Source organism: Manis javanica, chromosome 11, assembly GCF_040802235.1.
Source record: "Manis javanica isolate MJ-LG chromosome 11, MJ_LKY, whole genome shotgun sequence".
NCBI classification, from domain to species: domain Eukaryota; kingdom Metazoa; phylum Chordata; class Mammalia; order Pholidota; family Manidae; genus Manis; species Manis javanica.
This window is the reverse complement of record NC_133166.1, coordinates 20729344-20756125: the sequence shown is the minus strand read 5'-3', so window position 1 is coordinate 20756125 and position 26782 is coordinate 20729344. Positions and strand designations below refer to the sequence as shown.

Genomic DNA, 26782 nt, shown 5'->3' with positions numbered 1-26782 from the left:
TGGGGAGGACGAGGAGGAAGAAGAGCAGGCTCAGCCGCGCGGGCAGCAGCAGGGCTCGCTCAGGGGCGGGGTGAGGGCCTCCGTAATTCTGCGCCCCAGGCGACTCCCTCGCCGTGCCTGGCCCCCTGCCCTGGACTACAAGGTGGTGCTCCCAGCCCAGATAATTAGCCAAGAGGACAGTCCTCTGGAAAAAGTCCCTGAGAGGTCCTGTCTACTACAGACAGATTTTCAGTCCTGTGGGTACTAAGGTCACTCACCCTTCATTCCTGTGGCTCCTAAAAGCCCACCTTCCCCATGGTGCCACTCTGGAGTGAGGAGGAAAAGGGGTGGCTTCCCCTGGCAAGGTCCATCTCAGCATGAGAGTCCCTCTTCTGCTTCTTTAGAACTAAGTACTCATGGACACATATATGACAACATGCCCACTGTCTATCTCTTCAGGGTTTAACCATCTCCTCACAGGGAGGCACTAAATGGTAGAAGGGACGGTCTGATGGTTCTCTCATGGGAAGAGGGCTGGGTTATAGCACCACTTTCCTCCTCAGCTGTGCTCAGGAATCAAAGCTGGTCTAGCCAGGCCAGTGGACTTTTCTGTGTATCTGCTGCCCTTCATGGATTCCCAGTCTGCTGGGGTAACTAACCCAGTATCTGATGGCGATGTGGCACTGTAATGAAGCTTTGGAATGTAAGAGCTATGCTATTTTCCAACCACCCCCTATTTTACTCCACTCTAAACCACTCACCCCATTCTGATACCCTGAAAGGCAGGCCTTACCCCACTTATCTCCGACCAGGACAGGACAGCCAGCGTGAAGCGTGTCACCATCGCCTTCACCACTTCTGTGCAGGTTCCACCAAAACAGAGCTGCGTTCTGGAAACGAGAGGCCCACCCCAGGGAGGGCCAGCCCAGAATTCAGTCTGTTGGAAGCATAGGACTAAGGACAAATGCAAGCATGTCATTAAACAGGAAAACGTGCGTGCAGACTGGGGGCAGGGCATGCATAAAATGGCGAAGTTGCCATTCACTCATTCCTTCAGGCATATGCCAGTTATTGAGGACCTGCTCTGCTCCAGGCCCCGAGGAGGCAGAGACAAATCATGTCCAATTCTGCTCTCAGGAACTCACGGTCTTGTGGGAGAGACAGACAGAAAAACAGACCCAGACAAGACCGTGTGGCAAGTGCTAGGACAAAGGTGACCCCGGAGTGTCATTGGGTCCCTGAAGAGAATCCCCCAAGAAAAACCACAAGATGGACAAATACTTCTATACAACTAAGAACTTAATTTATTCCAACACTTGCCCTTCCTTAGGCACTTACTAGAGGGACCCCCAGGAAGCAGGCATTAATAGACTCCCCACGTTGCCCACAAGAGAGTTGAGGCTGAGGGTCTTTAAAAGTGCAACTAAGAAGGAACAAACTCAGGACGCAAACCCAGGTGTTCTGACTCCAAATCCTAAATGTTCTTTTCCCCCCTTTACAGCTTTTACCCCCAGTACAATGGTATAGACTTGGTTTGACGCCGGCCATCAGAAGCAGATGAAGCCCAAGGGAAAGGAGAGCTTTTCGAGCTGTACTGACAGCCTCTGTATCCCCGCGCCTAGAAGGGCCCCACCCTGAGTGCTTGCAGGTATATCCTGCATTTATGGATTGATCACTCAGGCTGGGCCCAGCACAGTGCTGCCTGCCTTATGGGCATGGACTCACTTGCTTTCATTCATTCCTCAGCTAGGTACTCCCTGGCTGAAATTTGGAATCTAACTGAGATTCTAACTGAGCTGAAATTTGGGGGAAACGAAGTCTCTCATCACCTGGCCCTTACTTCACAGCTCTTCCTGCAATCCGTGTTCCTGCCTGTTAACTTCTCTGTCAGCCCCTGGAGGATGAGCCCTGCGCTTTCCTCTGCACCCTCAGTGCTTCCAGCCCTCTGTGTCTACTGAGCGGATGACTGAGGGGACCGGTTGCTCTAGGGGAGCCTAAGGTCACTAACACAGAGTTCTTACCTTTGAGGAGCTCTGCTGCAGTAGGGAAGGCAGACATGTAATCATCTGCTTGCAAATTAAGGGTAAATAAAAAACAGAGGCACAGGTAGCATGTGATCATCAATTCTGGGAATCAGGGAAAGAGCTCTTTTTACGCTTCCCCCAGGAATAAGCTTGCAAGCACAGACAACATGGACTCAGGGTGCTTGTTCCGCACTCTTCTGACCACCATCTGTTGGGAACAGACCGCCACTCACCTTGACCACAGGCATGCTGAAGTTGGCATAGATGAAGGCTGTGGCTCCTCCAGCTTCTACGGAGCTCAGCTGCAAGGCCGGAGGAAGAGCCAGAGTTGAAATAGCCTCTGACTGCCCTACTTGACATCTAGTGTCATTTTTGCATACATTCTCTCTGCGGTTCCCTATTTCAATTCTGGAAGAAATACTTATTGAAAGACAATCACCCAGTTAATTAAGGGGGCCTGCTCAATGGCAGCGGTGTGTGCCTGCAGGGCCACGGGAGGACAACATTCAGAAATTCCCCCTTTCTTTGTCCTTCTAGCTAACATCCTTTATTGAGGGCTACAATAGATTCAAACTCTGAGACCTTCAGGAAGAGGTACAGTTTATATATCACAACCCAAGACATACATATCCCTGAAATAAAATTTCATAAGATATATATATATATATTCTTATTACATGAGATACTCTTTATTATTTTCCATTTTACTTTATTCTATTCCAACTCAGGTTTCTTAAATGCTAACTAAATCCACTAAATTTCTTTCACATCCCACTAATGGATCATGACCTGTGGCTTGCAGAGCACTGTTTATACCACAAAGATTAGTTTTGAGAGTTGGGCATCATATGAACTAGTGACTGCATCTTTGGTGTGCTTCCCAGATCACTCCGTCCCTCTCCAGCACCCTCAGCTAAGGAGTTTCACCACTGGTACATTGGAGAATAATGGATGCATTCTCTCAGTATAAAGACTTTTTTCTGGTTGTCAAAGAAATACATTAACATTTTTTTAAAATACAGGAAAATACTTAAAAATAATACTATTCATCATCTTGCCATCCAGAGAAAAAAGCACTGTTGTAATTTACGTATTAATAGTTGACATTTATTGAGCACTGTCATTATAAGCGAGGCATTCTACTTAGTGGTGATTCAGAACCTGGAAATGGCAGGGGTGATTTTAAGCATTTCGTGGCTCTCCCAGGAGATATTTGGGAAGGGCACTGAAAGCAATAATTTGCTCCTCTGTATTGAAGTAACAAACAAACTGGATGATTCTGTTCTAACCCCTGTTGTCAATCACGTCACGGTGGTTGTAAACAAGATACAACGGAGAACCTGGACTTTCCTGCACTCCTTTTCCTGCGGTTTCACAGTACAGTGGGAAGGAATGGCTCATCCAATAAATTTAAAAGAGAATCTGATCTGTATGCTATGAAGCTCGTGAGCCAGACTGAGATAAGTGGGGTGGGAGTGGTGGGGAGGAAATCTTCCTTCTGCAAACCTTCCACTGTTTTGTACTGGGACTGATTTTATGTCCAGATTGAGTAGAAAATCACTGACTTGATTTCCAGTCAACAGTTTGTACATCTCAAAGATTATTTCCTCCCCATAAGATTACTTGTATGTCCTCCACAAACCTGAAAGCTTGTCTTTAGAAATGTGTATGCTGGTTTTTATCCCAACCTGAAGATGGAAGAACTGGGTGTAACCTAATGCTCCCTAGGTCCCACGAAGCCGATGCCCCTTTGTGGGTCCTATATTTGGTTTGTGGGATACAATAGAAACATACTGCATGAAACTTTACAGAGTGATATCCCTTTACAGTATCTCATCAGATCCTCAGGACAACCCTGTAAGGAGGTACAGGACAGGAAAACAAGCTCAAAGAATTGATGTGATTTGTGCTGAGGCCACATATTAAGTGGCAGCACCAGAATTAGGCCAAGTAACTGCAAACCCAAAGCACATCCCATTCCACTGTCTTAAATGCTTAGAACCCAGATGCACATTCACGCATGCACACCCACATATGTGTGGTACACATGCACATACACACACACACACACATACTTGCATTTGCCATTTAGAACTGCTGGGCTCTTGCATCCATGCTACACTTACCATAGTAACTGGGCCTCCATTACCAGGGAACCAGATGTCAGAGATAATTAGGCAAGTGAACAGAGAAATACTGGCCCTTAAATGTCCTATTCTTTGGTTGATATCAATATCTTTCACTGCCTGTGACCTCCCCCAGGCTGAGTCATCAACCAGAGATGCAACCAGCTGCAGATCCAAGACATGCCTCCTGCCTGGAGACTCTGACGTCAGCTATCTCTCGGTGCCTTAGCAGAACATTAAGAATGACCACAAGAGGCCAGACACCATTGGAAGTGGCAGTCTTTCGGTTCTGCAGCAAGTATAAAACTGAGCCACATGAAGAAACACATTGGAAATTGCCCATCTTACAGACTATAGCATGCCAGTCTCTCTCCTTTCTTGGCTGCACCATGGAGATCAGATACAGCACTAAGAAGAGGGGATGCCAGCGTGGGGTGTCTGCTACTCTAATAAGCCTGAAACCAGGACTTCATCTTCAGGTGTTACGCACAGCCCTTACAGAGCATGTTTATCTCTTCACTTACAGTGACACACCTCTTAGAATTTAAGTGGCAGATGACTGAAATCATGACTTACCCATGGAGAGGGAGGTAAACCCACACGATCTGAAGGGAGGGGAACAGGTGAGATCATAAAGACTGAGTCCTGTAGGATCAGTTCAGATATAAGGAGAGGCTGATTTATTTGTTATGGGGGTGTGATGTAGATTGTACTGAAGATTTTATGGGGAGATAAGGAAGAGAATGTTCACAGCACAAGAGAGCGCACATGGAACTCTGGTTTCCTCTGTAGGCATCTCTGCTTTTCCCTCTTGTAATTGTAGCTGCCTCGTTTCTCTTCCCTTTTTCCCACCACAGCTCCACAAGCTCCTCTATAGGTCCTGTCTTTTCAGATGATGCAGTCTATGAGAACTCGGGGGCTCTACATCCTCGTTCTGTGTTGATCAGGTCCCAGGATCTCTTGGCCTTCAATGTAACCCCACTTCCCATCCTGATCTCTGCCCACGACAAGGCCATATTTCCATCCACACACTGTAAACTCTTTGCAGGCAGGAACTCTGACTTGTATTTCTTTATATTTCCTATAGTGCTAACAAAAATGCTGTCTGAAATTCACAGAAGTCCTGGAGATTTTTGTGCTGTATCAGATGAAATCAATATCTAACATTGCTTTTTAAACCATAAAATAAAAGCAATATAAGTGGGCATTAATTAAGCAGCCTTGGTCCCTCCAAAGCAAGACTCACGTAGATCATAAATGTTGCAACTCGGTTCCCAGACTTCATTCTGTACAGTGGGCTGGTTGGAGACTGAAACAAACATAGAATGTTGTTATTTTATACAGATGATACCAGAGTAGCAGCCATCATAACACAGGAAGGAGAAAAATGGTGTTACAGATGGGGTCTAGCCTTGAGCTACACCTAGTTGAGTATGTGCCCATCTGTGCTGGCAGGTACTCAGTATACTTTTTGCTCTTTTACCAATTTATTAGCTGCTCATATGAGTGAACTGTATACTAATCAAACAGAATTGCTTATCAGTAGTGAAAGTACTCTATGAGTAGTTGATTGTACCTTCAGGTTCTTGGTGAAATAAAGAAACTAACATATAAACTATTACAGATGTTTCTGTAAGAACACCAAGTCATATGACTGGAGTTCCCAGTTGTTTTCTGAAGACACACACTCTTTGGTTAGATTAGGTTAGAACAGTGTAATTGAGATACAATTTATATACCATAAAATTCCCTCACTATGAGAGTATTTTTCAATGAGATTTAGTAAATTTTAACAATTGTGTAACCATTCCCACCATCCAATTTTAGAATGCTTGCATCCACTGAGAAAGTTCCCTCATGTCCATTTGCAGTCAAGCCCTGTCCCACCCCCTGCCCCAGGCAACCACTGATGTGCTTTCTGGCTCTCTAGTTTTGCCTTTTCTAGAAATGTCCTGCAAATAGAACCATAAAACATGTAGTCTTGTGTGACTGGCCTCTTTCGCTTAGCATAGTGTTTTTAAAGTTCATCTGTGTTGTTGGATGTATCAGTAGTTCATTCCTTTTTACTATCAAGTACTAGTCCATTGTATGAATAAAGAAAAATTTGCTTATCCATTTACCTGTTGGTGAGCATTTGAGTTGTTTCTCTTTCTTGGATACTACCAATAAATCTGCTATAAACATTCTTGTACTAATCTTTGTATGGACATATATTTCCTTTTCTTTTGGGTAAAATATCTAGGAATTAAATGGCTGGATCATATGTAGGTGTATATTTAACTTTTTAGAAACTGCTAAGCTATTTTTCAATGTGTCTGTACCATTCTGCATTCCCATCAGCAGTGTATGAAAGTTCCAGTCCCTCCATATCCTCCTCGACACCAGATATGATCTTTTTTATTTTAGCCATTCTAATGGAAGTGCAGTGCTATCTCATTTTAAGTTTTAATTTTCATTTCCCTCATGATATTGAGGATCTTTTTATATGCTTATTAGTTATTCATTTACCTTCTTTGGCAAAGTGCCAAATCAAATAATCTATTTTATTATTAACCAATCAAGATTAATTCAAATGACCATTAAAAATTATCTTAAAAGAAATTATTTTGTTTGTCTTATAATATGGAGTTATGAGTTCTTTGTATATTTTGGATATAAGTCCTTTATCAGATACATGATTTACAAATTTTTTCTCCTAGTTGGTGGCTTGTCTTCATTTTCTAATTGTGTTTTTGAAAAGCAAATTATTTTAATTTTGGTGAGGTCCAATTTATCACTTTTATTTTCTTTTATGGATCATGTTTTGGTATCCTTTCTAAGATACCTTTGCCTAACCTGTGGTCACAAAGATTTCCTCTCTGTTTTCTTCTAGAAGTTTGATAGTTCTGCATATTTTCACATTGAGGTTTGTGATCCATTTAGACTTAATTCTGTATATAGTATGAGGTAAGGATCTAAAGTTTCTATTATTATTATTATTATTATTTTGCAGATATATATCCAATTGTTCCAGCAGCATTTGCTGAAAAGACTGTCTTTTCCACAGTGACTTTCTTTGGCATCTTGGTCAAAAAACAACTGACCATAAATGTGTGGTTTTATTTCTAGACTTTTTGTTCCATTCTATTGACCTATTTATCTATCCTTACACCAGTACCACACAACCTTGATTACTGTAACTCTAAATTACATTTTGAAATCAGGCAGTGTATGTCCTCTAACTTTGTTCTTTTTTCAAAATTGTTTTGGCTGTCCTAGGTCCTTTGCATTTCTATTTCCATTTTAGTATCAGCTTATTAATTTCTATAAATAAGTCTCCCGTAACTTTGATAAAGATTGGGTTGAATCTATAGACCAATTTGGGGCACATCTTTTAATCTTCAAAAATTATTTGCTGAGTGCCTGATCAGCAAAGATGGGCAGCTGAGATCATGAAGAAAGGACAGTGACTGGAAGAAGGAAAATTTTCACTGGGAAGTCCCTGAGTGAAGCAGGACAGAAGACTCCCAAGAGGCTACATTCTTCTCTTCACCAGCAAAGTCTGGAGAGAAAGATGGTGGCACAAAAGAAAAAGTCAGCCGCAATCAGCTTAAAGCCAAGACTTTCAGATTTTCCTGGAACAATAACTTTTGTTCTAAGATTTTACTTGGCATTCATCCCTGAGAGTCCTATAAGAATTCTGCCTTGGAGAAATAAATAATAACCTGGTTTCCTGCCCCAGGAGATTGGTCGTTGACCTGATAGTTACCGTAGCGTGGTCAAAGTGAGGCTCATAGTGCCCACCGATTCCATAGTTCACCACCTGGAGATACTCTGCATAGGGAGGTTGGACATCAAGGCCTGTGAGGGCAGCAATGCGATGGTCAAGGGTCACCAGCATTGGGTCAACGGTGTCCTTCAGCCAGGCACTAAAACACCACAGATTGGAGCATCAGTGATTTGAATGCCAGAAATGATTAAATATCTGTGAATGAATGAATTATGTCAACTGCCAGAAGGAAGGAAGGAAGGAGGGAAGTGAGGAAGGGGGGAAAGAAGGAGGGAGAAAGGAAGGAGGACAGAGAGATAAACACGAATGCCTATTACCTCCTCACTCATGGTAAGTCCACCCAGTCTGTTTTGTCCTCTGTCTCAACATCCACATATTCATTCACTCAACAGTCTTTGAAGCCTACTGTATGCCAGGCCCTGTGTTAGGTGCTGAGGCTACAGGGTGAAGGTGTACAGCACCAGGCACTGGGATAGAAAGAGGAATGACAAAAAGCCTACCTTTAAAACCACTGTGTTTTATAGACATCTCAACAGAGGGAGCTGGGTGCAATGGAAAAAGCTTTGGATTCAGACAAGTAAAACCAGTCCCTGATTCTCTGCGTGACCCAACATCAGGCACTTAGCCTTTAACCTCTCTAAGATTCAGTGTGTTCATCTATAAAATGGCCATCTACTTCAGACTTGTGAAGACTGCAGGAGATGATGCTTATGAAGATGCTTTGTAACCTATGTACTCCTGATTGCTGTAAAACACAGAAAAACCTCTGTTCTTCCATGGTATTCCAAGACAAACTGGAATAGGTCAAAGGCCAAAAAGCAAAGTCCAGCCCCTTTTCCTGAATGCCTTATTGAGGTTCTAGAGGATTTAGAATCAGAATGCAGGTCCCTGGGAGGTGAGGATGCGTTTCTCAAGCAAAAATATGAGCCTCCTCGGGAAGCCATGAGGGCTCAGAAGGGAAGAGCCTCAGCAGGCTAGGGGAGGATCATTTCCTGGCTTTTTAAATGATGGATTCATTTGTTCACACTCATGAAAAGCATGCATGCAAAGTGCTATGCTACGTGCTCTCAGGTTTACAGAGATACCCAGGACAAGGTTCTGCGTTCAAAGAGCTCAAGAGAGAAGACACAGGAATATAACTTGAGTACAAACCAAGGTAGAATAAAAAATAAGAAAAACCTTTTCAGGTAAAGTGCTGGGGAGCAGGAGGTCAAATTTTGAAGGGTGCATAAAATTTCAATAGAGAAGACATAGGGGGTTCCAGCATAAGTACAGACATGGAGTGTGACAATACAATGTATGTACAAATGTGAAAGCATTTGGTCTAGGAAGGAGGTAATAGGAGATGAGCCTAGAAAGTAGCTTCAGGATATGTTGCAGAAAGCGGAGGACACCACCGTGGGAAAGCTGGTCTGTGTGCATCCATGGGCAGGAAAATGATTTGGTGATTAGGAGCTCACAGGTGACCTTCAAGTGACCACTTCCAGTGAAGCTGTGAGGACAGAACCAAAATTCAAAGGGTGTGGAGTGATGAGAAGGAAGAAAGAGGAGGTAATGAGATCTTAGTTTCTTTACCTGAAAAGTAAAGAGAGTACCACCTACCCTCCTAAAAACAATAAATCTAAACAGAAGGTTGGATTTTTTCTTTGACACTACAATGTCAGAAAGATAGAAAAGCAATGAAGCTGAGGTCATATGGACCTTCCAGGGATTAGAGAGCAATTTCTAATGTGAAAGGTCCCTAAATGTACCAGCCCAGTAAGCTAAGCCGAAAGATTCTGACTCAAAGCTTTCATTACTCACCTCATATCCCAGACAACAAAAACCATCCACCCATCTGGAGGTCTGGCCTCTCCCCAAGGCTGCCTGCGTCACTGTCTCCCACGGCCCTGCCCGGTGGAGACGCGTTCTTTTGCTGTGTCATCAGTCCTGTCCTTACAGCACAAATCAAGGGCTGCAGTGGGATGGCCTGGCTCGAGGGGAGAGGACAAAGCTGGGCTCTCACAGCCAAATGTGTCCCTCTGGAGAAGCCATCAGGTTCAGAGATTCTGGTCATCTTTCTCGCCTAAATGTTGGCAAGTCATGCTTTGAATATGACTCAGGAGGTGGGAATGGAATCTTACAAAGTCAAATTCCAAGTGGGGATGGGACCATATTCTCTGGATAAGCAGTTCTGAAAAAGCACAACCACACACTTACGGTTTAGGGCACAAGAGCTTCACCAAGCCTTTCCCTAATGGCCTCAGCTAAGTCCTCAGACTGTATCACAACCTGGGAAAGGCCCTTGGGTGAGGGGAGTGGAAATTTCTGCCTCTCAACAAGAATGTGCAGATAAAAATGTGAACCATGGGTTCCCCAGTGGCATCTCTGATGGCATCTTCAGTCAGCTGTGCCGTGGGCCTGAGGGTGGCCAGCAGGTATGACTGGAGTCCCTTCCAAGGAAGGACAAGGACCCCTCTTACCTTTTGCTGATGCGGTACTCCACTGGCAACTGCTTTTCACCTGATGCCACCACGGATCTCTGAAGCTGACACGAAGGATATAAGAAAAAATCCACGTGGTTACAATGTGAAGGGCAGGGCTCTGTCATTCCCATAGACTCGCCCCTCTCTTATACACAAACCTAACAACCGCCATTTCCTCCCTAGAGATTGTGCACATGCTACTAATTTAGTGATTGCGGTCCATCTTAAAAATAAAAATAATAACTGACCCAAAAAATCTCCGGGTTGAAAATAACTGTTAGCATCATTTCTGGTAGACAGCACTAAATAAACTCTTGTTGAATGGAAGTAAAGTGATATTTGAACCCCTGCAAGACGGCGGGTTCTGTAAGAGCATGAGCTATTTCTCATTCATCTTTGTAGCCCAGTGGCACAGGGCCTGGCCTATGGTAAGCACTTACTGTTTGTCAATTAAACAAACACCTCCAGTGACAGGAAACTCCATCCTCGGAGGCAGTCCACTCCTCTGATGAATTCTGACAAAAGCCCTTCCTTACAGAGAATAAAAATCTGTTTTGCTGCAACTGCATTGATTGTGGGGGGAAGAAACCACCCAACAGGTTTGAACTCATTAATTTAACTGAGTATCTATATTTTTGTTCTGAATGTCTGGATATAAATTTTAAATTACTTTTAAATGGAGTGGCTTCTAATTGCAAAAATTAAAAAAGAAGTGGTTCAATTGCACTGGATCAGGGACAGAAAGAGAAATATTGTTTATTTACATAAGGATGTGTCTACTTCTGCACCTATCATCAGAATGTCAGCCCCATGAGGGCAAGGACTGGGTCTTCTGTCACTGCTGTATCCCCAGGGTCCACAGAAGGCCTGGCAGGGTGCAGGTGCTCAATATTGGTGAAATGAACAAGTGAATGAATGAACTAGAGATCTGGGCTTAAAGACCCAGCTCTGGCTCTTCACATGCAGTCAAAGCAGAGGACAGGGCGATGAACTGCACAAGACAGACACCCTTTTACTTCCTGGAGGCTTTTCTAATATTGCTCCTGCTGCTAAACCAGGTAGACAACCTTGGAAAAACCTCTTCCCTTCCTTGGACCCATTTCCCAGCTGTAAAATGTGGCATATGAGCAACACATCTTGGCAGTTACTCTCAGCCCAGTTGGGGAGACAGGATGCTAACCCATGAAGCTGTTCTTCACACCAAACAACATGTGAATGGCAGAATAAATGAAAAAACTAAGTACCAAACAACTGGTGACAAAGGCTTTGATTTGAGTTCAGAGACGGGAGAAGTTACTGTATGTGGCCCCCAAAAGTGCTCTGAGAAAAATATTCCTACTGAACGAACCAATGAAAATGAGGTGGGGGGCCAAGGGAGGTGTGTAGATCCCACTGTCTTCAAAGATGAGTAGGATGTGGATAGAGGGAGAAGAGACAAAGAGAGCAATTGCAACAGGGACCATCCGCAGGCAGCAGATAAACTGGACACAAGCCACGGAGGCATCGTGCTCTGTTTCCAGGGGGCAGGCACCACCGCATGAGCCGGGCTGATTCCTGGCCAAGCCAAAGACCAGGCAGAACCAGCGTCCTCCATGGGATGCTTCTGGGAGAAGGGAGTGCAGAGAGGTCTGTGCATACCGGATGGATGACGTGGTCATGAAGGATTAAGCGAACATCTCTGGGTGGGCTGTCTGTCCTGCTACCATGGTAACAGAAGCTCCTGACTTGTTACAATCATTCCAATTCACCAGTGCAGCTTAATTTTCTCAAAAATTTTCTGTACAAAGATGCTAGACTTCACTGAAGGGACTTTTTGGATGAAATGATTATTGCTACTCTTCTCCCTCCAATCTAGGTCTGCTGTCAGGGTCTCCCTTAAAATCTGAAGATCTGATCAAACCAATCTCCTGTTTAAAACCACCAAACAGCTCTCCCCTGCCTGCGGGACAACATCTAAACTCCCAGTTTGGTATTTATAGCCCTTCGCGGTGGTGTCTCACCAAGTAGCCCCACCCCCTCCCACCTCCCACCCATCCCTGGCACACTTCAGCTACTGAGCTTCTCCTCACCCTGTTCTCTGAGTACAGTGCACACCAGGTCCTTGCTCATATCGCCCCGTCTTCCTGAAATGCCCTCTGCCACCTCACTGCTCCGACAAATTAAACATCCACAGGGAAGCTGTTTCTTCCTCTCCTCCCATCTGCTCTTTACCCGCTGCCTTTCCCTCAGGGGAAGGTTCGCTTGTTTATGCTGCCAGCGTGGGGCGCCCTACTGCAGCACCTATCCCAGTGCATTGCAAGTATCTGCCCTTCCCGTCAGCAGTAGGCTCCCAGTGGGAAAGGGCAGTACTTCATCTCTTTGTGAAAGCCCAGTGCCCAGTACAGTGTCTGGCATACCGCAGGCTCAGCTCTGGTGATGAAGGACCAAATGGCTGCCCAGACAAACAGCGCACCAGTAAGGGCACGATGACATATGTAATTCTGTAATTCTGCACACATGAAGTCTTAATGTGCCATTTGTAAAGGGGCAATATGCTTCTAGTGATGAGGTTGACTGTGCTATTTTTCTAAATATTAGCTGTACTTCCTGGGGATGGATTCAACGTCCCCTCCCCATCGACATCAAGCTTGGCACCACAACTCGCAGTGCCTCCCCTGTGGGAGAATCTGACATACTATCCCTGTTGACAACGGTGCCTGCACACCTCGCCTTAATCAATGGAATGCGGACAGAAGTAATGTCTGGCCTTTCCTAGCGGGCGCTTTAAGACTAGTTTGCCCTCTTTGTCTACTTCCTCTCCCATGGGACCCACACTCTGCTCTGTCAGGCTGGGTCCCACAGTGAAAACAGTGTGGGGCAGAGCTGTAGCCAGCCTGAGACAGACAGGGAAAGTGAGCAAGAAACCTTTACTGTCGTCATCCCTGTGATTTGGGGTCTGCTTATTACTGAACCTAACAGCCTAAGTTCACTGATATGAGAAGGTACACTAATAGCAGCAATCAATGTACCCCTAAATTCCAGTGCCGGCTCTAGTGTGACCTAAGGCCCTCCCCCTGTCTGGGCCTCAGTTTCCTCTAACAAAATAATGGAAGTTAACTAGATAATCTTTCTACTCTGTAGTTCTGTAAATGAATACAATGCTCTCACTCCTTGCCCCTATCATTTCCCCCTCATCCACCTATCATATGGAATGACTGACATTTTAGGGGGGTTCCTTTCCATTTTCTAAGTTAAGTGTACATACAGTGATATGCACAGATCTCAAGTATAGTAGTTGCTGAGTTATAACAAATGCATAGAGCCATGTACTCTGCATCCCTACCGACACTGGGAGGACATTTTCAACACTCAAGAAATCCTCTGCACCCTTTCCCAACCAAACCCCTCCTTCCAGAAGCAACCACTGTTGTGATTGATTAGTTTGGCATTCTGAGCTCCTGGGCTGACGAGGTGTCTAGTTCTTCAGGCTGCCTGGTCTCACATTCCTCAACTCCAGGCATGTGAGACACAAAGGGAAGTTCTTGGCAGGCTTTGGAGGCACTCACCCACGGTTCTGCAAGTCCTCTAATTTTCTGAGCCTCCAAGTCACTGACAAAGTCATGGTAGAGAACAACATAGGGCTCCAGGTGAATGACTTCCTTCCGGACAGGCTGAAGCAGCAGGTAGGGGCTGGAATTGGTCTCATAGGAGCAGTAGAGGCTAGGAATCTGGTAGAGAGTGGGCTGGAAGGAAAGCCTGAAATCAGCATAAGAGAAGAAGTGGGTAGGACTGGAAGGTAATTTAGGGGAATTAGGGCCTTAAACCTGGAATGCAGGAGATTCAGAATGTGGCCACTCTGATCCCCAAGTGAGCTTTATTTTTTTAATGTATCGGCCTTTCCCCCTTAAATTGTCCAAATTCTATCTTCTCTCTCTCTAGCCAAGCCTGTCTGCCCTTTCTCTTCCCAAGGAATCCTACCTGGGAACCCAGGGTCTGGCATAACCCCTCGTAGGTGTCTCTGGTCTGCAGGTGGGGTACATTGGGCCTCTGGATGACAGTCTCAGCTACTGCCTGATTGGCGTGCTCTGCCAAGAGCTTTTCATACTTCAAGACATTCCTGGCCATCCTCTTATTATCTGGGCCTGGGAGGAATCAGAGCGCAGATAGTACAGATTAACAACTCTGGTCCAGGGAGTACTGCCAAAGCTTCCTGCACCTTCACTGTCACCCACACTGGCAACTGGACACCCTGAGTAACTCCTTGTGTCCATGTACAGGAAGACATAAGGCCCTCAGTCCCAGAAGAGTATCTGATATTTAAAAAGACGGAGTTGGGCTGGTAGATCTGAAGGTACAAAGGACTTGGGGAAGGAAAATGGCACGTAACACTCTTAGACCAAAGGATCATGAGGATGATGGCTCTAGGATAGTGTGATGGTTAAGTTTCATGAAGAGGGAAGAAGCTTCATTCTTTCACTCATTTATTCACCCATTTACCCATCCATCCATTCAATAAATCTTTAGTAGCATCTGACGTACCAGATACTGTGCTAGAGGCTAACCTCCCAGAATTTAGCATGTAACTGGAAAAAGTCAAATTAAATAACTACTTACAATGAAACACAAGTAAGTACTATGAAAGAAAAGTCCAGAGAGCCAAAGCCTATAGCAAACAGACCCAGCCTGGAGAGCTGGTAGCTACTTCATTCCCAACTCCACTGGATCCTTTAAAATTCCTAACTGGCTTAGACACTGAGCAGTGCAGTGTAGAACAAAAGGGTTCTAGGCTGTGGTTCTATTCTGGTTTCCCATAGGGGTCTCTTATCTTGTTTGTGCCCACCTGCTTGTGTCCATTTTGGCTGCAAGATATTCTGTGGATTGGCAGCTACCCATTCCCAGCCAGCCTTTGCACATGATTTTTAGTGCCTCTCAGAAGGGGTTGCTGAATTATTCTAATGCTCCGAAAGCATCTTTCTCTGAGGAGCTCAGTGTGCTTCTAACCAACACCACCACAGAAATTATCATCGCTTTTCAACAAGAGGAGAAATAAAGGATGAGAGAATGAATGTGATGAGCCCAAAATGCCAAGGAAAATACTGCAAAGCCAGAAACAGAGCCAGGAGTCTCCATTTGCTGTGTCCTACTAGTCCACCAGCTGTAAGAGTACACGAATTGGGTTCTCTGGGAGAGGCAGAGATTTTAACAGATCAAACATAAAGAAATAATGGGGGGTTGAGGTTTTGTTTTACCTGTACTATATTGCCTACTTTACCAGACCATATAGCTACTTCCTTATTCAACTGTTTACCAGATTATCTCAATGGAATAAACATTACTAAATGGATTCATTAAAATGTGATAGATACTTACAATTATTAAGTCCTACATGAAATACTGAAAATGTTAAAACATAAGAATGATTTTTTTACTTTAGTATCTAAATATCTTATTTAAGGAAAACCGGGAAGCCATCAACCATCAACATTTTAAGCAAAAGTACACAAGCAGAGAACTAAGCTGGGAAGTCTCCCTCCTGTGCAACTCTGGGGAGGGTCAGAGCTGAATTCCCTGCTAACTGGGCAGGACGCTTCATAGCAAAGTGAGCTCTGTTGAAAGGGAAGAACTGATATCTCTTTGTGAGCAGCCACACTGAATAATCCTGCTCAGTCCCTCACCTTCTTCATACACAGCTCTCATTGATTTTATTCATCCCCAAGTCTGCTCTAAAAACCTGGGGTTTTAAATGTTTCCAAAGAAACTGGCTCCTAATCCTGGACTTGTTCCCCACTAAAGCAACACTACTATGTGACTGGTTGGGGGTGGAGGAGGAAAGGCACAGGCTGATACCTGCTTTTTCAGCATTTTCCAATGAACTGAAAAATTTACCCCTGACACATTGACCAGTATATAAGTAAGATTCCATCCAAAATTAGAAATAGGCCTTGGATTATAAAAATTAGAAAAATAAAAATAGATAGCTGTATTTCACTTGCGGGAATTAAAGGCCAGGAGCAGAAGGGACTTCCCAGGAAATCAGAGCTCTGGTTTATCTTTTATTGTTACGTACTGTAGAGAAGAAACTCTCGGGAGAGGCTGAGAGCACACGAAACATTTCCCGCCTACAAAAAATAAAAAGAGAGGAAGGGAAAAGAGTTAACTGCAGTGAAGATATCTCCTCTAACCAAATTATCAAATGAATTTTTTATAGAACTATAAAATACCCTTACCGCAAGCAGATAATGAGTCATTGACACGAGCAATGAACTAGAAGTGAAGAGGTTCTCTGTCCTAATTCAGGATTTGCAGCCCTAATGCAAATTAGGTCTCCTGAGATTCCTAATTTACAAATGATTTATTACCACCCTTACCAGGGAAGGTAGAAAAATAAATGAAAATAAACTTTCTTAAAGTGCCCTCAAATTTTAAAGCATGCAAAACCGTGTAACTGCACTGTGCTGTTGTTTTGGTATATTTTAATATTAAACTTAATAATGCATTTGTTATTCAGCTTAAAATATTAATAAATATTTTATATATTGAACTATAAAAACCCTAGAAAGAATGTAATTTGTTCTCCAGGCTCAGTACTTCCTAGAGTCTACAAAGTTAATGGGAGGGGCGAGGGGAGTGCCAACCCTGGAACACTTGCCCTGCCGAGTAGTGAGCTCTCCCTGCAGACATTCAACCTCAGGCTACACACGGTCAAAAGTAAAGGGGCTTTGTGGACTAACCTGGGGGACAGGAGCCAGGGCAGGTGGGCTTCGCTCCCGCTCTGGGTACCATGGAACAACGATGAACTGATACAACTGTATTTCCTTCTGATTGTTTGGTTTTTGCATGTTAAAAACTTCATTTTTAATGATAAAAAACAATAATAAGCACACTATAAAACATATGAGAAATAGGAAAAATCATGCTCCACTGAAACCCAGGTACTCAAGTGCTTTGGCTAATATGCACTGTTTACACAGTTATAATGTATATATTGTATACATTTTTATATCCTATTTCCCTCTACATTGTTATCAGGAGTACTTTTAATATCATTGCATAGTCTTCAGAGATGGTATTTTTAATTATTAATTTTAATTGTGGTAAAAAATACAAAATATAAATTTACCATCATAACCATTTTTAAGTGTACAGTTCAGTAACATTAAATATATTCACATTGTTGTACAACCAATCTCTGTATTTTTTCATCTTGCAATACAGAAACTCTGTATCCTTTAAACAACTCCCAATTTCCTCCTCCCTTCAGTCCCTGGTAACTGTCATTCTACTTTGTCTTTATGAATTTCACTACTCTAGATATAAGTGGAATCCTGCAGTATTTGTCTTTTTGTGACTGGCTTATTCCATTCAGCATAGTGTTCTCAAGATTATATATGTTGTCATGTGTCAGAATTTCCTTCTTTTTTGAGGCTGAATACTATCCCATTGTATGTATATACCACTTTTGTTTACCCATTCTTCTGTTGATAGACACGGGTTGCTTCTACCTCTTGGTTATTGTGAATTGTGCTATGAATGTGGATGTGTAAGAGAGATAGCGTTTTTAATGGCTGCATTCCATCTAGAAGCTGTAACACAGACGACCTAAGCATTCCACGATTTTTGGATATATAGTTTCTCATTACTTAATATCATGAAATATTCTGTTCTATACTTAACAGAGGGATAATTAAGTAATTTATTGATACAGTATCAGATGTTAACTCAGCGTTGTAGTTTTTCAAACTTTGGAATGAAGAGAACTAAAATACAATTTTACATATTGTTTAAAACTCAAGGACTTAATCATGAGATAAAATTATATTTTATCAAGAACAAAGAGTTACTTTTGAGATCTCAGTTAAAATTTCTTTGGAAATGTGTACACTAAATAATGTTAAGTGAAAAAGGGGAACATAACACTGTAGTGTATAGTAATAGCTTACATTTATTGAGTGCATATATGTTCTGAATTATGTTAAAGATTTTACATGTATTAGCTCATTTAATTCTCACAATACTTTGAGGTGAGCATTGAAGGGTAGAATATGTCCCTTTGGCCTAAGGATTATTTTGAGATAATCATTCTGAGAAACAACAAACACAGGAGTTCTGGAAAGTAGGGTAGAAGTTACCCTTTTTTAAGCAAAATTTACATGTAAAAAGGAAATCTCCATTTGTAAGGGTGTCTCCCTCTGTGTACTTGAAAGAGAAGGCTGACTCTAATCAGAAGAGAATCTTATGGATAGAGAAGGAACCCACTTAAATCTGCATAACAATCTTACCCTGTTTGCTTTGCCTAGTGACCTCCCCTAACTAGGCTCTCCCCCTGCCCCCGCCCCCATCTCTCTTTCTTTTTTGTCTTTAGCTGAAGATGGTATTTAAGTTGGTGGCTTAGGTCACCTCAGAGTGTTACTCATTCCCTGGTACTGCCATGTATACATGAGGCATACATGTTAATAAACTCTGTTTTTCCTCTTGTTCATCTGTCTTTTATTACAGAGAGTTCTCAGCCAAGAACTCAAAAGGTTAGAGGGAAAATTACTCCCTCTCCACTGAGCACCATTATTATTTCCCTTTTTAAGATAAGAAAATTGAGGTTAAGTAAATTGCCCAAGTTTTCATGGAATTGGAACCCATGTCTGTCTGACTTTGGAGCCTACAGTTTAATTATCACACTCCGCTGTCTCACATTAGCAGTTACTGTAATAATTTTTTGCTAAAATATATCATGAAAGATTGTATAACATATAGTATTATAATATGATATTATCTATTATATTTTTCATGGTATATCTTCATATATATATATATATATATATATATATATATAGCAAGATACGATATATAGTTGTTTTTGTTTCTTTTTTATGTTTTTTATATGTTTTTTTATTTTGGTATCATTAATATACAATCACATGAGTAACATTGTGGTTACTAGATTCCCCCCATTATCAAGTCCCCACCACATACCCCATTACAGTCACTGTCCATCAGCATAGTAAGATGCTATAGAGTCACTACTTGTCCTCTCTGTGCTATACTGCCTTCCCTGTCCCCTCCCTGCTATATTATGTGTGCTAATCATAATGCCCCTTATTCCCCTTATACCTCCCTTCCCACCCATCTTCCCCAGTCCCTTTCCCTTTGGCAACTGTTAGCCCATTCTTGGGTTCTGTGAGTCTGCTGCTGTTTTGTTCTTTTAGTTTTTGCTTTGTTCTTATACTCTACAGATGAGTGAAATCATTTGGTACTTGTCTTTCTCTGCCTGGCTTATTTCACTGAGCAGAATACCCTCTAGCTCCATCCATGTTGTTGCAAATGGTAGGATTTGTTTTCTTCTTATGGTTGAATAATATTGCATTGTGTATATATACATCTTCTTTATCCATTCATTTACTGAAGGGCCCTTAGGTTGCTTCCATTTCTTGGCTATTGTAAATAGTGCTGCGATAAACATAGGGTTGCATATGTCTTTTTGAAACTGGGATCCTGCATTCTTAGGGTAAATTCCTAGGAGTGGAACTCCTGTGTCAAATGGTATTTCTATTTTGAGTTTTTTGAGGAAACTCCATAAGGCTTTCCACAATGGTTGGACTATTTTACACTCCCACCAGCAGTGTAGGAGGGTTCCCCTTTCTCCGCATCCTTGCCAACATTTGTTGTTTCTAGTCTTTTCTATGTTGGCCATCCTAACTGGTGTGAGGTGATATCTCATTGTGGTTTTAATTTGCATTTCCCTGATAATTAGCAATGTGGAGCATCTTTTCATGTGCCTGTTGGCCATGTGAATTTCTTCTTTGGAGAAGTGTCTATTCATATCTTCCACCCATTTTTTAATAGGGTTATTTTCTTTTTAGGTGTTGAGGTGTGTGAGTTCTTTATATATTTTTTATGTTAACCCCTTGTTGGATATGTCATTTACAAATATATTCTCCCATACTATAGGATGCCTTTTTGTTCTGCTGATGGTGCCCTTTGCTGTACAGAAGCTCTTTAGCATGATGTAGTCCCACTTGTTAATTTTTTATTTTGTTTCCTTTGCCCAAGGAGATGCGTTCAGGAAAAAGTTGCTCATGTTTATATTCAAGAGATTTTTGCCTATGTTTTCTTCTAAGAGTTTTACCATATATAGTTTTATATGATAATGAATGGAGAGACACTTATCCCTAATTTACTAGGGGTTCAAAAGGGGACCATAAATCATCTATGACACAATGCCTTATGTGTTCTGTTACTGTGGCATTAAAAACTGTGCTGTAAGAGCACAAGGAAGGAAAGTCTGAGGAGTCTGAGGAGAATCAAGGAAGACTTTACAAAGCAGGTGACATCTGAGCTATGCCTGTGAGATGAAAACAACTTCCCAGACAAAGCGCAAGCATGGAAAGGGGAAGTCTACCAATGCACAGAGGAGAAATCTCAGCCATCACAGGAGAAAAACAACACAGCTAATAATCAGGCACTGAATTTAAAACTGTGTTTCAGAGTAAGCTGCTTTAGTTTGTCTTCTCTGAGTCTCCATGTCAATTCTCCATATTCTTCCTGTATTAAAATTTTATTCTTGCCCTTTGTTGCATCACAATGATTCTCTTTCAGCTTTAATATGTAAGTATTGAGCAGAAGCATTAGAAAGAGCACACTGGAAAGTTTTACAGCAAAGATCCACTTACCAGGCACTTCCTTGAGAGGAATAGGCCCATTGGCAGCAACACGTGGATGTGGACCACCCACACCCTCCTCCCTTTTCTCAAGAAAAGGGGAAAATAAAAAGGCATGCAGGAAGCAGAAATGGTTTATTAGCTTTGGAAGCTCTAAGGATTTTGGCTCTGTAGCAGTATTTACAACCTATTCTTAAGACTCTACAACTCTGGTGGGAAATGGAGTCAGCTGTACAAAAGGATCGCAGCTCCCAAATTTGGGGAAATGAGCTTCCATGTGAGTCACAACAGGTCAGAAATCACTAGTGCCAAGGAAAAGCACCAGCTGGAGGAGGCACTGAGCCCAGCACTATGCACCAATGACGCCGGCTCTGTGGCGGATAAGATGTTATCCTCTGCAGATGGGAGAATAACACCCTAACTTCTTCCTTGGACACTGGCAATTTCCTCACATGTGAAACATGGAAATAATAAAGCAACTGCCCTGCTTGACTCACATTTGGTCCTGTTGGGAAGATGAAATAAATTAAGAGACATGAAAATGCTTAGAAAAATTGTACAGCAGATACAAAGTATTGCATTTATTGTGCAGAAAGCTCTAAGCCTACTTCCTGCCCTACCTGGAAACAGGCAAAGGCCAAGTGATCCAAGGCATCCTCTAGGCTTGCCTCATCCTCTGTCTTCCATTCTCCATAAGATCCTCGGAAGAGACTGACAGCCTCCTGCAGCCACGGAATGGCATGGTAGTAATCCCCCATGTCATAGGCCACCTTTAGGGGACATAAGTACCATCATTAAAGCCTTAGTCCACAGGTAGGGAAAAGGAAATGACAAAGGGCGAGAGTGCCTTTGCAACTCAAGAAGGCAAGGTTTCATCTCAAATTCATTTAAATTCAATTTATTAAGCATCTATTATATACAATACATTGTTCTAGATTCAGAGAAGACACAAAGTTTCTTGTATTTAAGGAATTTTAATCTGGGGAGAAAAGACATATGAACTATTATAACTATAACACTGGTCAGAATGACACGAATCCTAGAAGAAAATGCACATAATTTGTTGTGGTGGCACAGAGAAGGCAGGAGATGTGAGAATCTCAGGCTCCATGGAAGAAGTGGCATCTGAGATAGGCCTTCCTTGAAGAAGAAAATGGATTTCAAAGAGTAGAGATTGGGAGAAGAGCATTTTAAGGTGAGCAAATGACAGAAACAAAAGCCTCAAAGCAAGAATGCTTTCAAGTAGTATATTGTGGCTACAACCTAAGGGGAAGGGAAACAGAAAATAAGCTTAGAAAGGCAGCCTGCGATGAGCTAGTGAGAATAGGAGATGTCATGTGTTTTAGGAAGATATTGCTGATAACAATGTAAGAAATGGATTAAATTAATTAACTCATTTATTCAATTTTTACTGAGTATTTACAATGTATCTGGTGGTCCTTGACCTTAAAGAGCTTATGAGGAGGACGTGCTGTGCAACTATTCCTGTGACCAACTAATATTATGATTGAGAATTTTTGTGCCTCTTTATCCCCCTCACCCTCTCCACCCATCCACCCCAACCCCTCCCCCATGGTAACCACCAGTCCTTTCTCAGTGTCTATGAGTCTACTGCTGTTTTGTTCATTTTGTTTTGTTTTGTTTTTAGATTCCACATACAAGTGAAATCATTTGGTACTTGTCTTCCTCCACCTGGCCTATTTCACTGAGCATGATACCCTCTAGGTCCATCCATGTTGCAAATGGCATGATTTCTTTCTTATGGCTGAATAATATCCCATTGTGTGTATGTACCACATCTTCTTTATCCATTCATCTAGTGATGAACAACACTTTGGTTGCTTCCATATCTTGGCTATTATAAGTAATGTGGCAATAAACATAGGGGTGCATATGTCTTTTCAAATAAGGGATTTTGTTTTCTTTGGGTAAATTCCTAGAAGTGGAATTACTGGGTCTTATGGTATTTCTATTTTTAGTTTTTGAAGAACCTCCATATTGCTTTCCACAGCAGCTGCACCAATTTATATTCCCACTCACAGTATAAGAGGGTTCCCTCTTCTCCACATCCTTGCCAATACTTACTATTTCTTGTCTTTTGGATAGGGAACATTCTAACTAGTGTAAAGTGATACTCACTGTAGTTTTGATTTGCATTTCCCGGATGATTAGATGTGGAATATTTTTTCATGTGCCTGTTAGCTATCAAACAAGGGGCACATGAGTAAACCAATCATTGTGACACAATCCATTAGCCCCACACAGGAATGCTAGGAGAGCTCAGGGAATTTGTTCTCACGTTGGAATGTCGGAAGGCGGGGAATATGACAACATGTGCTAGACATAGCTCCTGTTGCCTAAAAGCTTACAGTTAATGAGAAAACCAGCACTGCGGGCAGAATTTCCTGAAAGCTGATGTTGGAGACAGCATGGGATTATAAAGACACAGAGTTGGAAGGACTCTCACAAAATGATCTAATTTAGGTGTAACATCTGGACTGGCAGAAAGACAGGGCAGAACATGAAGATTCTGCCACTCTGCAGCCTAAATAATAAATAAATGGCTGTTTCAATTCTGCCATTAACCTTTCTGTGTTATCTCTGGTCCTCAAGTTTCCCCTTTATAAAAAAGGTTGAGTTGAAGAACATCTAAAAATGACAAAACTTTTCCTGCTAAATTAATATGTTTAAGATTACCATGAGGAACTTCAAGTCCCAACAATATGATAGATTGAGATAACTGGAATTCTTCCAATCACAAAGACTTAGAAATTTTGAGTAAAATGTAACAAGCATTTTATCATATTTTTTCAAGAAAGAATGGAAAATACTGAGGTACAGAAATAAAAAAGGAACTAAAAACCAAGCAATAAGCATATCAGTAAATGCTAAAGCTGCCTAGCATTGGGGTGGATGTTAATTTTTGTAATCTTGGTACTTAATAACCTTAGGCTATAATGCCCACACGAGGATAGAAGATGAGCCTTCTTCAGACTCCCAAAAACTAGGAATTGGAGCTAAGATACATTCATAAAACTGAAATCTAAGAAAAAAGAAATTACTTATATCTTTTTTTTTTACTTTTTAAAATTAAAATATCACTAATATACAATCTTATGTTGGTTTCAAATGTACCTCACAGAGGTTCGACAGTCCCTATGATCAACATATTGTGATTACACATTATTGTGCCTTTTAATCTCCCTTCCCCTTCCCCCCACTGCACCTACCCCAACCCCTCCCTCGTGGTAACCACTAGTCACTTCTCAGTGTCTATGAGTCTAATGCTGTTCTGAGGAATTCCTTATATCTTAAAGGAAAGGGTAGACAGGAAAAAATCTACCCAGTGTTACAAGGAGGGAAGAAAGTTGGTTTGTTTCTGCCTGGGCTCTGTTTAGGGAAATAAAATATCTCCTTAGAATATTCACAATCTGGAGTTTTTGCTTCCTGTGAGTTTAGGGTTTGAATTTGCATTATTCATATAGTTAAGGAACCACCCCCATCCCCAACAAAATAAATCTTTAACAATGGATCTAAGGCCACTGCAAATCAAAACTATGAGCAATCACCTCACACCTGTTAGAATGGTTGTTATCAAAAGGATAAGAAATAAGTGTTGACAAGGATGTGGAAGAAAGGGAAGCTTCCTGCACTCACAGTTGGAACGTCACTTGGTGCAGCCACTTTGGAAAGCAGTATGGAAGTTCCTCAAAAAATTAAAAATAGAACTGCCATTTGGTCCAGCAATTCCACTGCTGGGCATTTACTGAAGAAAATGAAAACACTAACTTGAAAAGATATATGCACCCCTATGTTCATTGCAACACTATTACAACAACTGAGACATGCAAACAACCCAAGGGTCCATTAGTGGATGAATGGATAAAGAAACGTGGTGTGTGCGTGTGCATGCACACACGCACACACACACACACACCACTGTGGTATTACTTGGCCATAAAAAAGAAGGAAATCTTGCCATTTTCAACAGTGTGGATGGACCTAGCAGGCATTATGCTAAGTGAAATAAGTTGGACAGAGAAAGACAAATATCATATATTCTCACTTAAATGCAGAATCTAAAAACAGAAAACAAACAAGAAATGAGCCCACAGACACAAAGAACAGATTGGTGATTGCCAGAGGATGGAGGGGGCGTTGGGCAAAGTGGGTGAAGGGAATCAAAAGGTACAAACTTTACATATAAAATAAATAAGTCATGGGGATGTCATGTACAGTAGGAAAAAAAAAAAGCATCTAAGGCTAGTGGTACCACCAGGGTACCTAGAAGAAGAAAACCTAAAGCTCGGTGGAGTGATATTCCCCCAACTCCAGGCTTGGAGATTCTTCTGGGGGAAAAAAGCCCTGCTAAAAATAAGCACATAATCAAACATAAGAAACCATATTAGGAAATAATCAAACATGAGTAAGAGTCAAGAGTCAACAGACAATAACAGCATTGTAGAATTAGACATTCAAGAATTTCACATAATATAAAGGCTGATCTGCTTTAAAATAACCCATAGAGGACAGAATTAGACACATGTAGATGAAACAAATTTGACCACATGTTAATAATTATTGAAGCTTATTCTTTGATCCAGCAATACCACTCTCAGGAATTTACCCAAGAGAAATGAAAATAAATGTCCACAGAAAGACTTACATATGAATGTTAACAACAGCTTTATTCACAGTAGCCCACGCTAGAAACAATCCAAGTATCCATCGGCCAGAGACTAGGTAAAGTGTGTGGTATATTCATACAATGGAATACTACTCAGCAATAAAAAGGAATCAACTACTAATAAATGCAACAACGTGGATGAATTTGACAGATATAATGTACTGAGTGAAAGAAGTTGGACTCAGAAGAGTACATATTGCATGGCTCGGGACACTTAGTACCAAGTACCTGGGCAACGGTAGAATAGAATGGGTGGGGCGTGATTAGAAGGAAAAGGAGTGTGGCTTTATTGAGCTATAATAAATTCCTTTTTTAATATTAATTTTTAATGCCTTATATTTTATGTAAATTGTCAGAAACCTGAAAAAACTACAGAAAAATTTGAACATTTATATCATCTCAGTTATAGATACAATTGTTTATTGTATTGTTTTAGGTAATTTTCTTATATTGGAAATATTTCACCTTTTAAAATAAGTAAAAAAAATCCAGAAATAAAGAGTGCCTGTGAGGCTTTCAGGAAGTGTTTTACTAAATTTTCAATTTGTGGTTTTAAAAAAAGCCTCAATAATAAAGCGTATATTGGTACCATACATGGAACTACTCTAAGTCGCTTAAATTTAAATAAGTTACGAACAAAGGATTGAGTTCTGATTCCATTCAGGATCTCAGAAAAGTAAAAATGGTACATTGAGGGGCTTAGGGCACCTACTTTGAATTAATTTGGAAGACTGATCCCCAAAATTTGGATCCAGGACACCTGAGGCCCACTCTCAGATGTGCTAATGTATACTGTAAGAGGCTGGAAAAAATTCACTTTCCTGAAATACACATCTTCAAAATTAAAAAGGATTTGCTCCATTTCTTCTTAAGGCAAAGACTAACAAAGAGAGTATTGTAAAATTACCTCAAGTATGCTGATAGCTTACGATCAAAGATCAGTTAAATATCTCATATGGAACATTCCTGAAGTCTATCTCCTCAAGTAACGTTAAAGTGAATGGCCTAGTTTTTGGACACTGCTTTAATTTAGTATTTCTAGATGCTTAGGAAATGTTGCAAGGGCTTCCAGAAAGTCTCAGGAAGCTGAGTTTCCATGAT

The 26782-nt window shown here is 41.6% G+C and overlaps 1 protein-coding gene across 3 annotated transcripts in view; it reads right to left on the bottom strand.

The window, feature by feature from the left end:
• P4HA3 (prolyl 4-hydroxylase subunit alpha 3) overlaps positions 1–26782 on the bottom strand; it is a 35799-nt gene that overhangs the window by 249 nt on the left and 8768 nt on the right. Inside the window, exons 4-13 of one of the 3 annotated variants that reach the window (XR_012122576.1) lie at positions 21615–21764; positions 16410–16461; positions 14321–14484; positions 13909–14085; positions 10361–10425; positions 7878–8037; positions 5376–5438; positions 2237–2305; positions 2001–2045; positions 773–933 (exon numbers count right to left, since the gene is read on the bottom strand). Coding sequence is in view for 2 of the 3 variants with exons in the window: in XM_037026301.2 (XP_036882196.2) it covers positions 773–869; positions 2001–2045; positions 2237–2305; positions 5376–5438; positions 7878–8037; positions 10361–10425; positions 13909–14085; positions 14321–14484; positions 16410–16461; positions 21615–21764 (1042 nt within the window). In the remaining variant the exon portion in view is untranslated. The remainder of the gene's footprint in view (positions 1–772; positions 934–2000; positions 2046–2236; positions 2306–5375; positions 5439–7877; positions 8038–10360; positions 10426–13908; positions 14086–14320; positions 14485–16409; positions 16462–21614; positions 21765–26782) is intronic. The other 2 variants (XM_037026301.2, XM_017672534.3) reach the window with 2 other exon arrangements.